This window comes from Megalobrama amblycephala, linkage group LG4, assembly GCF_018812025.1.
Source record: "Megalobrama amblycephala isolate DHTTF-2021 linkage group LG4, ASM1881202v1, whole genome shotgun sequence".
In the NCBI taxonomy this organism is placed as follows: domain Eukaryota; kingdom Metazoa; phylum Chordata; class Actinopteri; order Cypriniformes; family Xenocyprididae; genus Megalobrama; species Megalobrama amblycephala.
The window spans coordinates 46,731,997-46,747,053 of record NC_063047.1 but is presented as its reverse complement, the minus strand read 5'-3'; the positions used below and the strand labels follow the sequence as shown (position 1 = coordinate 46,747,053).

Sequence of the window (15,057 nt, the reverse complement as noted above, 5' to 3'; positions counted from 1 at the left end):
CAATAATCATGAGTCAAACCCTATCTACTTATACATCTGCCATGTTTGTAGTTTAACGCTTTTTATTAGCGTTTGTAGTTCTATCAAATCCTCATTAACGCGCAATGGGTTGTGGGCGGTATAAGCGGTTAGAGATTGTACAGACCTACACTTTAAATTCTAACCAGAAAAAGTTATCTTTGGAATACTCATTTCAACGTACTACATTTTGGAAGACACTAATTCTAATTTTGAATACTATTTAGAATGGATAGTATGTGAATTGGGACAAAGCAACTGGTTGGAAAACCGCAGTGAAGTAAAATAAGGGTGACGTCGCAGGCGCGTGAAGCTTTAGCAACTGCACATTCCTTAAGGGCGTGAGCATGAAATCCGTGACCACATACTGTACACAGCCTGCATTGTGACCCGATTCTTTTCAACAAAGATTTATAGGAGGAAAATCTCTGAGACATAAGCATAATTTCCGGTTGGGACAGGTGGGACATGTCCCCACCACTTTTTGCCAGGGCCAATATCAGGGATCCAGACTGCGACCAAACAGGTCACATATGCAACCATTTTTTGAGAATGTGGGAGTTAAAATTTGACATGGACGCATTTGTGCGAGTGCATGGTCACGCACTCAATCGGTGTCTACCTACCTGCACTTACTTACATTAGGGACTTCTCTAATCTGTCACGTATTATTGACTACGGCAAATCGTCTATTCTTCCGTAGTTAGTCCCGTTGGAGTTTTTCCCTCTTTTGCACCTTGCTTTTAAATCACTAATTTGACTTTCGCTTTCAAATGTGCATGGCTGCACGGGCATTCAATGCTCTAATTCGGGGGCAGTAATTGGTTGAATGGTGGGTTCATTATTATTCTTAATGAAAAACACAACAACAAAACAATATAGGAGCTTTTACGTTTTGATTCGAAACCAAATCGTCCGCCATTGTCTGGTCAGTCAGCTCGTCACTCTCATGATAAATGAAATCTGTCTCCTATTGCTAATCTGTGCTGCGACTCTCGTTCGGCTCACGCTGCATTGAGCAGACCCGTTCATCTTTTAACTGAAGTGTCTGCTCTCTAAATAAACTTAATGATTTTTATTACTATTAAAAAAATCTAAACAACGGTGGGGGCAGTGCCGCGGTGGGCAAGTGATGGAACCGGTGTTTTGCGGCTGAACACCAGTAACACATATCAGTCACGTAATGAGTATGGCGCACTGATGATGAAACCAGGAAATCAGGAATTTAGGAATTAAAGGTGCCCTAGAACTTTAGTTTTTTTTTTTAAAGATGTAATATAAGTCTAAGGCGTCCCCTGAATGTGTCTGTGAAATTTCAGCACAAAATACCCCATAGATTTTTTTTAATTCATTTTTTTAACTGCCTATTTTGGGGCATAATTAGAAATGAGCCGATTCAGGGTGTGTGGCCCTTTAAATCTCGTGCTCCACGCCCCAAGAGCTCGCGCTTGCCTTAAACAACATAAAAAAAGTTCAAACAGCTAATATAACCCTCAAAATGGATCTTTACAATGTGTTCGTCATGCAGCATGTCTAATCGCGTAAGTACAGTGTTTATTTGGATGTTTACATTGATTCTGAATGAGTTTGAGGCTATGCTCCGTTGCTAACAGCTAATGCTACACTGTTGGAGAGATTTATAAAGAATGAAGTTGTGTTTATGCATTATACAGACTGCAAGTGTTTAAAAATGAAAATAGCGACGGCTCTTGTCTCCGTGAATACAGTAAGAAACGATGGTAACTAACCACATTTAACAGTACATTAGCAACATGCTAACGAAACATTTAGAAAGACAAGTTACAAATATCACTAAAAATATCATGTTATCATGAATCATGTCAGTTATTATTGCTCCATCTGCCATTTTTTGCTATTGTCCTTGCTTGCTTACCTAGGCTGTTGATTCAGCTGTGCACATCCAGACGTTCTGCCCTTGTCTAATGCCTTTCATAATGTTGGGAACATGGGCTGGCATATGCAAATATTGGGGGCGTACACCCCGACTGTTACGTAACAGTCGGTGTTATGTTGAGATTCGCCTGTTCTTCAGAGGTCTTTTAGACAAATGAGATTTATATAAGGAGGAGGAAACAATGGAGTTTGAGACTCACTGTACGTCTTTTCCATGTACTGAACTCTTGTTATTTAACTATGCTGAGGTAAATTCAATTTTTGAATCTAGGGCACCTTTAAGTCATCTAAAAATGAAGAGGTCAATAGCTAATTACTTTAAAAAACAAATTGTGGAGGGCAAGGATGCTGGTGGAAAGGACGAGCCAACGAGTCAGCATACAGACTCAGACACAACTGATGACGAGAGCACAGGTGCGGACAGGTTGATTTGATTTGATTTTAATCAAACATTAAAAAACACGTTTTTTATTTATAGTTTTTGATGGTTTTCATTTGATAGTTAAAAGATTAAAACATTTTGCCAACATGAGGTCTCGTGTCACTGTCGGTCTTTTAACAAAACTAGGGAATGCAAATTAAGACAACTATTCATCAGCATGCATTGATTAGTCCCATGTTGTAGCAAAAAAAAAAGAAAAAGAAAAAAGTGCAACCAGATCATGTGCTGGTGTGACCAACTGAGAACATAATACAAAAGGAACATCTCAAGTTGAATAGCAATTTGTTCTTTTGTGCTAAATAAGAGGCAATCTGGCGCTAGAATATGTTGTTTTTTTAAATCACGCTGAATGCTCATTGCCGCTGTTATCAGTGGCGGAAGGCAACAGTGTTCTCTTAGTGCTTGTGCAGTCGTCACACGCTTCAATCTATCGCTTAAGTGCTGTTGCAGAGACTCTCTGTTTGTTTCGGTGAAATCACAAAAACAAAATGCACACAAACATGTCTCTGCTCTTGATACAATCACTAATGAACATCTTTGGTTTTAATGAGAAAAAAATAAAAATAAACTGGTGGATTAGAACTCAGAGCCTCTGGCACGCTTAAAGGGATAGTCCACCAAAAAATTAACATTTTGTTTTCATTTACTCACCCTCAAATTGTTCCAAACCTGTATGAGTTTCTTTCTTCTGTTGAACACAAAAGATGATATTTTGAAGAATGTTGGTAACCAGACAGTTGACGGAACCCACTGAAAATACTACGGAAGTCAATGGGTACCATCAACTGTCTGGTTATCAACATTCTTCAAAATATCTTCTTTTGTGTTCAACAGAAGAAAGAAACTCAAACAGGTTTGGTACAACTTGAAGGTGAGTAAATGATAAAAACAAAAAAAGGGGGTGAACTATCCCTTTAACACAAATTCTACGGATCTACGTATTTATTCACTAATGTTAATACTCTTGAGATTAACAACATTTTGTATTATAGTAGATGTGATGAAACTATCATATATTAAAACAACGTACTACTGAAATTGATTTCTTGACATTGTAGTTTTGTGCATTTATTGTTGTACATTTCTGATAAAATTAGTAATCCCCCACACACACACTCTAGTCACACACACTTTTTTTTAAAACAAAGTTATGCCACTGCTTTATATTTAGATATTCAGTAAAAGCCACTAAACTTCAGCAGTTGATGGAGACAAACTGAGAGTAAAGTAGACTAATTGAGGAAAACATAACATTTTATAAAATAAAAACACTTCACTGCATTCCGACTGGATAATGCAGTTGCTATCTGTTCAGCCAATTGTTTCTCTTATAATAGAAGCAAAGGAAAAGAGATTTGTGGTTACATCCTCTTGTTCCCGAGTTTACAACACATAAGACATCACAGAGAAAGTGTTTGAGTTGCTTCATACGGCCATAATCAGGAAATGGGTGGCAACATTATGAAAACACTCTGGAAAGTTATGAAATGTACTTTTTTTTTAATGAAAACTTGTCAACGATGAATTTATGAATGTCAACAATAAGGATTATTTCTGTTGGCCCAGTTTTACAATATCATATAATCAAAATATAATCATTTATTAAAGTTTTTTATATAAAAATATAAAAAAACCCTTCTAAATTGTTTTACTGTAGCTTGAAATTATGCCGCTATAAATTTACAACAGCAGTAAACAGTTAAAGAAATGTTTACATGCACTGCAAATCATTTCTGGACTGTTGACACATTAAACTCATGTAGCATATGTAAATACGTGTTTTGCTCCGACACAGCAAATGTTAGACAGTAGTTTGACAGTGACCTTTAACACTCATCTTGGTAAATCACAAATGAGATCTGGGCTTTGACCCTTTTCTTGGACAAACAGAGCACGCATACACACACACGCTGCTGTAAATGGAGCTGTCTGCACTGATAACAGAACAGAAAGCTTTTCAATAGCCTCTTAAAATAGTCCTCCAGCCTTAAGCACTCACATAAGCAAACAGACGGCAGGATGAAAGGCAGATGGCAAACAGAAGGAAGGACGACATACTCACCGAGCAAAGTCAACCCACTTCTCGATGATCTTTTTAGGCGACAGGCGGCGGCATATAATGCCAACAAAGTCAGGCTGAAATAGTGCAGAGAAAACAGAAAACTGTCAAGACAAATTCATATAGTAGCATTCATAATAAAGCTTGGTAGTAGGGCTGTGCGATTAATCATAACAGATTTTTTCAATTTTGATTTTGGCTTCCAACAATTATGATAATCAACATAAAACGATTGTGCCGTTGGCGCTTTCGTTCCTCCCTAAAATCCCAAACTTAACATCCAAATCTGCCAAATAAGTGAGTGCTGTAAAATGCAGTTGACTGTTGCTAAACTGTGAACATGTTTGATATTAAACAATGTTGTTAAAAGTGCATTAAGCTGTGAAAGAGATGCTTCTGTGCCCAGGTGGCTTTCTGTGCGCACGCACCGTGTCGGAGCCGAACGCGAATAAGCAAAGTATACTGTAGATCCGTGCAATAGGTCTTAAAGTGACAGCAGCCTAATAAACTGCTGTCTGTCATTAGAGTAATTAATAAAAGACAGGAAAATCACTCACTGATCTTTACTGAATATCTTAATTAGCTTTAATAAGGATTAAGTTATATTTAATGTATACAGTAGAGTAGGGATGTGATGGTGAGAAAATTTTCCCACCAGTTAATCGACATGTGACAACACCGGGGGGCGGGGCCTCTACCTCTTTTTTTTTTTATTTAGCTTATGGGGCTGTCACATATCGCATCTAAAAAGGCGTGGAAAGCGCAGCCACGTCTCTTTCTCCTGGTTTCCAAAGCGCTTGTGCTCCCGTGGCATCTGTCATTGCTATGCAACCATGAACTGTGCTCTCCACGACGAGGAATGTTTCTGATGTGAAAAATAAAAACCCGCCCTGTGCAGCTATGATCAGCTGTTCGGCTGAGCTTTCGATGTTTTGTTACGGAAAGGCCGACTTTCACTTTCAGATTAACGGCAATTGCTTGAATGGTGGGTTGCTCTTACTGAAAAACACTCAACAAAGCGGACATTTTGGCATAATTTGTGTGTGTTGTGGTTCGTTAAGAGCAGAAGAGAACTCGATACTGGCGTGCACGCGTTGTGCGTCACATAGGCAGGACATTCACAGATAGCGCGTTGTCTTTTGCCTTGTCGCGTTTGAATGGTTTAAAAGCATTAGCGTGAATAAGAGCTTGATCATATAACGCAGAAAACGGATACCACTAGTCTCATAATTACTGTAATTCTGGCATGGCGTGAACGCGGCATAACAGCTCATGCAAAAATGTCTGAGCTGAACTATTAATCTACTGAAAAATCACAACTTTAAAACTAACTATTTTATCATTTGTGGCTGTAATTAAAGGTGCTCTAAGTGATGTCACGCGTTTTTAGGCCAAAACATTTTTTGTCACATACAGGAAACATCTCCTCACTATCCGCTAGCTGCCTGTCCCCTGAACACAACCGCCGAAAACGGCAATAAAAACAAACTGGTGCAGCCTGGACCACGAAACATAATAAACACGCTCCAGCCAATAACAGACAAGAATGATTTTAAATGCGCGTTCATGACTGTTTCAGGAAGCATGGACGGGAGGGGGAGGAGGAGGAGGGAGGGTCTAGCTAGCCTCTGTTTTGTTTGACAACACTTCGAACGTCAACAGGAAGTTACATCCAACCAGGATCACTTAGAGCACCTTTAATGGAAAAACCCAATGTAGTGGTGACATTTAGTACAACCAAACACAAGCTTCCTTTAAATTCGTGTCTAAACTGCGCAATTATTTTCAATTTGACAATATTCTAAATAATTAATAATAAACTTTAATATGATCACAAAGACCATGAAAAATGTGCCAAGGCTGAACAAGACAATTCACACCCTTTATTTATCAATTATAGTAAATCAATCTGCTTTTATCTGTACAACAGTAGGCATGATGGGATTGCTATGTTCTACTAAAAACAGAAAAAGTGCTTTCTGTCCTGAACCATTACAGCTGTCACATGCCTCCACAACAAGTAAGAGAAAGTATGTTGCGGCACATCTTTTCGCAATTTGACAGCAGGTGTTGGCGGGAGTCTCCACTTGTATATATAGTCTATGCATGTGGGTCATGCAAAAATATTGTTGGCCCACTTGGCTGCCAGTATGATACACTTATGTTACTGGGCAAATGGTTGAAGACTGCATTGCTCTTACTGCTGCGAAGCCCTGTCCGTGTGCTCATGGGTATTTTAAAGATGAACTGGAAAGTTTCCTAATAAGGATATACTGTTCATAGCCACATTTTAATTTATCTAACGCAAATGATTTCAAGATTGACTGCAGATTATTGGAAACATTCATAAGACTTAGAGTAAGAAACTGAAAGTACATTATCCTCATGCAGGGCAATGTGGTGTGTGGCCAGCATGCGGATGCCCAGACGAGACGTCAACGTCGTGTCCAAGAAATTGCGAACCAGAGTCTCGTCCTGAACAAACAACAACAACGAGTTAGATTCACTGATTACTACCAAAATGAAGTTATAATATGGACCATGCAGAGTGAACAAAACACTAGGGTTTTTGAAATCTTACCAAAATGTGTTTACGACATTCCCTGAATCCTTCAGCTAACATGGTGACAACATCTTTGTGATCATCAAGAAGCTGTTTTACAAGTTTGCTATAGCGAGCCTCAGTCTCCTGGTCTTTAATCTGAAGATAAAAACATTGGTGGAAAGGTTAGAAAATAATAGTAATGTTAATCTTTCATATGTAACAGACAACTTACATTCCATTTTAGCTGAATAAACCCTGGGAGGGGTGATCATGTCTTAACCGTCGGTCTGCTTATGTGGCTTGCTTCATACCAAACAAATAAACTGATCCAGTTACACTAGCAGAAAATGAACTTGTTTCTCATTAGGGAAGCACTGATGCCACTGTTTCCAGAATGAATCCGATACCTTCACTTTCATTTTTGGTACTCGCTGATACAGAGTACTAATACCTGTATTTTCACTGCATTTGTATTTTTTTATATCAATTAAATATACTATTTAAACATAATAATTTAAATAAATTATTATTATAAAATTTAGATATTTTTAAAATTTTTGGTAGAGAAACCAAAAGAATATGAATCATATTAGTTGGGTTAAAGGTGCTACAGAGGATGTTTTGTTTTATACATTTTTGCAATATTACTTGAAACTGTCTTTACTAACTGATAAAACTGAAAGGAATAATATTAATATTCATCATCTGTGCACGAGGTAGGGCCTTAAAAACATCAGCCAGTCGTTTACGCGATCATTGCGTAAACGATTGGCCCTCTGGCTTGTCAATCACTGCCGTGACGTTCCTTGTGAGAGACGTGCGCGGCTGCGCGCTCCAGTAACTTTCCACATTCTACAGGCGCTGCATGCAATGTTTTTGTCAGGAGACAGGAGTAACAACTGCAGATTATGAGTTACCTGTGGTGAGTCCGACATAATGAATCCAAAAAAACACGACACAGCGAATGCCGGTGTTAAACACTCGTGTTCCAATACGAGTGTTTACGAGTTTTGGGAGGCGTTCCTTTGAAATGAGCTGTGAAGGAGGGGGGCTGTTCTTACGCATGCGCTCATTTCAAAAACTCACTAACAGTCTTTGGTTTCTCAGTCGACGAAAAGATCCTCTGTAGCACCTTTAATGTTTTAAAAATAGATATTTCCTTCAGTTATTGTCATGCTTAATTATGCCAGTTATAATGTATTGTACGAGCTTCTGTAACTGTTCTGTTCACTGTTCATTCTATTGCTCGTATATACATATAGATACAGCGTAAATTTAGAACCATGGCACAGTAATCACATGATGTTTTCCTGTAATCATATAGGGAATCATGGTATACAATCATGTAACAGTTAATTTTTTTTTTTTTACTAATGCTACATATACAATTTAGTTTTACTCCTACTGAGGTTTGTGTGCTGAGTGAGCGATCAGCAATCAAGGGCACGCAACAGAAGTCTCTCTCTCTCTCTCTCTCTCTCTCTCTCCTTACCGTCAAGTAAAGTTAGTATTAAGTGCATCGTTTTACTTTCTTTGCTACTGACATATCCGACTGAACTGCAAACTTTTCAGCGATGTCTGTGAGAAAGTGATGCGTGCTCAATCCACTTCACATGCTTCACCTATCAGCTTGCGCACAGCAGCTGTACAGGCATAAATGTTGAATTTATGCTTAAATGCTCCAAAATTGACTCATAATGTATAAGCCACCAAAATAAAGAGAGCAATCCCTTCAGTTGCCTCATATTTCCAGTTAGCAGATATTGTGCAACATGTTTTTTTTTAAATTGGCCACATTTGACATATTCATGAGCCAGCATTTTACACAGTCAGTCAACAAAGACTAATGTTTCACTGGTGAGAGGTGATACCTCCACACAATCTTCTACAGCGGCTGAATCAGTACATTTTACATAGTCAGTGAGTCAGTCAACAAACACTTATGTTTCTTATGTTACACTAAACTCACAGGTTTCTCAGGTTACAGAATTAATTATGGAAATTTGCAAGCTGGTCGACAGTTGACTAAGCAGTGTATGAATTAATGTGTACAGGTCATCTTGAACTTACAGCTGGGAAGTCACTCAGCATGTGGTAGGCCCTGATATAAAGCTCGTGCTGTGGAGAAAAAGAGAGAGAGAATGGATGAGTACAATATATGGGTAACAAATGTGCTGTGGTTCTGTTCCTGGAGCTGGTGTTCCCAGAGGTCTGTGTGCCTCATCCTTCCCTGAACCCCATTCCTGGCCCCTCACAAACCCTCCATGAGCACATGGCTTACATTCTTCTATGGATTCGAGGAACAAATGCCCATAAGAAAGAAGGAGTGATTGGAAAACACACAAATGTGCTGAAGGTTTTAAATGATCTTAATGGAGATGGCAATTTTCACTTTCACGGTTTATAGGTCATGATGATATACACTGCAAAATAATCATTTCTTAATTTTTTTTTCTTATTTTTTCCCCCCATTTCCTAGTAAATCTATAGGGGTAAGTCTATTTGTTAATCAAAATGGCATCCACCACTGTTAAAAAAACAACAACAATGTATTTTATGCTTACCAAGGCCGCATTTAGGTTATCAAAAATACAGTAAAAACAGTAATGTTGTAAATTATTATTTCAAATTGTTTAAATGGTAAACGTACAATTAAAAACAAAAGTAAATAAAAATGTAATGTAAATTATTTACTCCGCTCCAGGGATATTAGTTAACTAAAACTGAAACCATAAAAAAAAAACATTTGTCACCTAAAATAAAACAAGTGTTGACTGAAATAACACACAAAAACTTAAACCTATTTTTTTTTTAGCTAATTGCAAAGGTTACATTTACTTCAACTTCATGTATTAATATAAACCATATATACAGTACAGTCCAAAAGTTTGGAACCACTAAGATTTTTAATGTTTTTAAAAGAAGTTTCGTCTGCTCACCAAGGCTACATTTATTTAATTAAAAATACAGTAAAAAACAGTAATATTGTGAAATATTATTACAATTTAAAATAACTGTGTACTATTTAAATATATTTGACAAAGTAATTTATTCCTGTGATGCAAAGCTGAATTTTCAGCATCGTTACTCCAGTCTTCAGTGTCACATGATCCTTCAGAAATCATTCTAATATGCTGATTTGCTGCTCAATAAACATTTATGATTATTTTCAATGTTGAAAACAGTTGTGTACTTTTTTTTTTTTTTTTTCAGGATTCCTTGATGAATAGAAAGTTCAAAAGAACAGCATTTATCTGAAATACAAAGCTTCTGTAGCATTATACACTACTGTTCAAAAGTTTGGGGTCAGTAAGAATTTTTACTTTGAAAAGAAATTAAAGAAATGAATACTTTTATTCAGCAAGGATGCATTAAATCAATCAAAAGTGGCAGTAAAGACATTTATAATGTTACAAAAGATTAGATTTCAGATAAACACTGTTCTTTTGAACTTTCTATTCATCAAATAATCCTGAAAAAAAATATTGTACACAAATATTTTGTACAATTGTACACATTGTACAAATGTTTCTTGAGCAGCAAATCAGCATATTAGAATGATTTGCTGAAGGATCATGTGACACTGAAGACTGGAGTAATGATGCTGAAAATTCAGCTTTATTCACAGGAATAAATTACTTTGTCAAATATGTTTAAATAGTACACAGTTATTTTAAATTGTAATAATATTTCACAATATTACTGTTTTTTACTGTATTTTTAATTAAATAAAATGTAGCCTTGGTGAGCAGACGAAACTTCTTTTAAAAACATTAAAAATCTTAGTGGTTCCAAACTTTTGGACTGTACTGTACATATTTAAATAAATTAATAAATAACTAGAAATGAAAATGATAAAAACACACAACAAAATGACTAAACTTTAAAATTAAAAAGGAAAATATACAAATAAAAACTAATAAAAAAATATTAATAGGAACTATAATAGAATCTCAATGATACCAAAATAACATTGCTCCAGTCTTCAGTGTCACATGATCCTTCAGAAATCATTCTAATATGCTGATTTGGTGCTAAAGAAACATCTCTTATTATTATCAATGTTGAAAATAGATGTGCTGCTTCATATTTTTGTGGAAACATTTTTCAGAATACTTTGATGAACAAAGTTTAAAGGAGCAACATTTGTTGGAAATCTTTTGTAACATTATACATGTTTTTACTCTTTCTTTTGCTCAATCGCTGAATGAAAGTATTATTATTATTTTGTTTATTTTTTTAAATCTCACTGACACTAAACTTTTGAATGGTAAAGTAAGTTATTAAGGCTTTTAGCTTAAGGATGTTGAGATACTTCTACAGGAAAAATACTGATTGATAAACTGAATTAAATAGTTCTCTGTGAGTTCATCCTCCTCAAAGAAAACAAAACAAAAGCTGTAGACAGACTCTCTTTAGAGGCAGATGTGGGTAAAAGTTCACAGGAGGAGGAGGACTCGCAGAAGGAAGTAAACAAGGAGGAGAAAGGGGAGGGAACCTGTATCCTCTTTCTGCATATTACTTGCTGATTGTCTTTTTGTTCTGTCTGTTAGTGGACCATGAAATTGAGGGTTGAATGGGATGGTCATTATTGTTATTTATGTTTTTGTTTTGTAGAGAGGAACAGCTCAAGCAGGCTAGGATATTTTGACATACAGTGGGGTCCAAAAGTCCACACTGAACATCTTGCAATCAAAATCTAATAAACCTTGAAATACATGATCATCAGCTTTTACACAAACTTGTGGAGTTCATGAGGGTTCTGCTGGACAAAATGTTGGAATAATACAACATGCAAATAAAGCATGATTTTATGTGGAGTTTGTACTATAAACAAACCATGAGAGCAGGTGTCCAACCGCTCAGTCAGTAAACCAAGTTTATAGTCAACATGAAGAACAGCACCACAGAAGTTAAGTGCACGATGGCATAGAACGTGTTACCAAATACCCGTCAACATCAAATTATTTAGTGAAAACTGTGATAAAAGATACACTACCATTTAAAACTTTGGGGTTGGTAAAATTCTTTGACAAGCCTGTATTTATTTAATCAAAAACACAGTAAAAACAGTGATTGTTTTGAAATATTATTACAATTTAAAATAACTGTTTTCTGTTTTAATACATTTTTAAATAATTTATTCCTGTGATCAAAGCTGAAATTTCAGCATCATTACTCCAGACTTCAGTGTCACATGATCCTTCAGAAATTATTCTGATATGCTGCCCAAGAAGCAGTTCTTATTATCATGATAACAGTTCTGCTGCTTCAAATTTTTGGGGGAAACCGTGATAATTCTTTTTAGTACTCAAATTTCAAAAGAACAGCATTTATTTGAAATAAGAAAAATTTAGCAACATTATAAATGTCTCTACTGTCACTTTTGATCAATTTAATGCATCCTTGCTGAATAGAAGAAGTAAAAACAAAAATTTAACTGACATCAAACTTTTGAAAGGTAGTGTACTGTTATGAAATAAGAAGGTAAGTTGCTTTTTCTGAGGAAAGGCACATGGTCTGATGGATTTTACAATGGCCATGTTCACACAGCAGCAGAATACGGCTGTCAGTCCTGTATTTGAGTTCATCTGTAAGTAAATGTGGTTGTCAATCCCAAAAACTGACAGTGTGAACATAGCCGATGTGACCTCACCAAACGTATCAATGCACTAAATAAACCCCCTGCATGTATCGATAAATCACTTGCCATACATGCCAAATCAATACCAGGTCTCTGTTTGAGGGACTCAAGCAGAGTCATGTTCTGCAGAACACTAGGGGTTTTGATCAACACTGGCACTGAATTGAACATGGTCAGTTCAGTTCGCTGTCTGAACACTGTATAACATTGGGCCAAAGTTAACCGGCCCCAGCTCCTCAACACCTAATATGCCCTCTGAGAGCTGCTCCAACAAACCATCTTGTAAGAGAGAAGGTAACCCTACCCGTCACAACAGAATGAATGATAACACAGAAATCCTACAGAGACATAGGGGAACTCACCACTTGGAGAATGGTTGGGTTGCAGCCGATAATGAAGGGCAGGCTGCGGAAGCCCTTAATGCGATGTGCGATGCGGACAGGCAGCTCTTTGTGCAGATACCTGGCACTGCTCTGCATTGAATCAAATGACACACAGCTTCATTAGAACTCTCATAATGAAAAGATGAAGCATTTCTCCAGCACTAACAGGATAAAAAGGACTTTATGCTCAGGGTACTATGTAAATACCATATGAATATGCCGGTTGGACTTTATTTTACATTATGTGCACTTACCTGTACTTACAGTGTAAAGTACTGGTAATATAAGGTAACTACATTGGTTAAGGTTAGGTTTAGGGGTAGGTTCAGGGTTAGTACCTAGTCATTACCCAGTTATTGTAATTACAATAATAAGTAGCCTACATAGTATGCACATGCCATGGGTAACAGAAGTGCTACCAATATGCTCATATACTATGACATTTACAGAGTACCACCATGTATCATCTAGAAGTCTACACATATACACAGCAAAATCCCCCGAGTTAAATCAGCTCTGCTCAGACAACATATGGTCCCTCTCTACATATAGTTTAAATAACACTGAAGCAGAGTTAAAGTTAATATGATGATAATATGCTGTTTGTGGAGTTGTTTAATCAGTTCTTGAGAGATTTAATGTCTTTTATCTTCAGCTGATTTCATCTAAGGCTGTGTTTCTCTTCAGTAATTCTGCTTGTTAACAGCAGGTGTTCATCACTAATGCTCAATCATAACTTAATCTCATTAACTTTAACACTATATAGAGAGGGACCATATGTAATCTGAGCAGTGTTGATTTAACTCTGGGGATTTTGCTGTGTAGGTGATTGGTGATCTCCAATGCAATAATGGCCCAGTTTCCACTTGGTATTAAGATGCATTTTGGTTGAATGGATCACAAGTAGACAACACTAAATGCAGGTGTAAATGAGGTGTAAAATATTTTGAGCTTGTCCACTTTTGACCACTTCCAGAGGTAGTCGAAAACGCATTAGACTGGATTGCTTTCGTAGTGTAGACACTCATGTGGTCTAATGTTTTCATACAGCCACTAACGACGCCTACTCTCTGCCTACCTAATGCCTAAACATTAGCCAGACGGGATTTAAACTTTGTCGGCTGAAGACCCAAGTTTGGTTTGAAGATGAAAAACGTACTAAGCACAATGTTCTCTCACCATTCCTGATTTCTAACACACACACACACTGCGTTCAGTGTGGTCTTGCAGCTGTGTGTTGATATGTAAATTGCGCAAGCGTATTTTGTCCATTCGATTGAAAGATCTGAAAAAATCCCATACATTTACCTGCTCATAAACCCTCCCCTCAAAAAATCAGGACAGAAGTGGGTAAAAGTGGACAAAAGAAACAAATTAAAACACCAGGTGTGAACATCTATGTGTCTCGCTCGTCCACTTGTCATCCGATTGACCAAAATGCATCATAATACCAGGTGGAAACAGGGCCAATGATGAAATACAGATGCAAAGCAAAGTTTGTGTGCTGACAAATGGCAGGAACGAATGCTTTTTAGAAGACTAGCACCAATGTGGGTTGGGATAAATGTAGGACAGTGGACAGGAGTGTGTAATTACCAGCACATGTTGTCCATCAGGAGACTTCCCTGCATACAGCATTGTGGCTGGTGTCAGTCTGACTGAAGGCTGTGAAGAGAACATTGCAGTTAAAAATAGCATTTACTTTAAATATAACACTGCTTGACTTGATGATGTACTTTCTGAGAGACTGGAAAATTCCCTCATTTGAACAGTCTAAGACTCAAGGTTTCAGCCCATTTTGTAAAAGTACCATTTAGTCTAAATCTATTAAGTTTTAAAGGATATGACTAAGGGGTAGTTTACATGACACTGCTTTCAACTTAAAACAGAAAACTTTTTAAGCATCTTAATGGCTGTTAATTTACATGACAATGGCGTTTTTAGTAGGGCTGGACTGACACAATTTTCACGATTCAATTCGATTTCCATTCACATGCTTGTGATTTGATTCCGATTTCAATGCATTAAATATTGAAGAACATTAAAAATTAC

At 36.9% G+C, this 15,057-nt stretch overlaps 1 protein-coding gene across 1 annotated transcript in view; it reads right to left on the bottom strand.

Moving 5' to 3' along the window:
- bckdk (branched chain ketoacid dehydrogenase kinase) overlaps positions 1-15,057 on the bottom strand; it is a 30,969-nt gene that overhangs the window by 12,798 nt on the left and 3,114 nt on the right. The window contains exons 2-7 of the mRNA XM_048189605.1: positions 14,602-14,670; positions 12,985-13,095; positions 9,049-9,096; positions 7,015-7,134; positions 6,810-6,908; positions 4,437-4,510 (exon numbers count right to left, since the gene is read on the bottom strand). Of these exons, the coding sequence (XP_048045562.1) occupies positions 4,437-4,510; positions 6,810-6,908; positions 7,015-7,134; positions 9,049-9,096; positions 12,985-13,095; positions 14,602-14,670 (521 nt within the window). The remainder of the gene's footprint in view (positions 1-4,436; positions 4,511-6,809; positions 6,909-7,014; positions 7,135-9,048; positions 9,097-12,984; positions 13,096-14,601; positions 14,671-15,057) is intronic.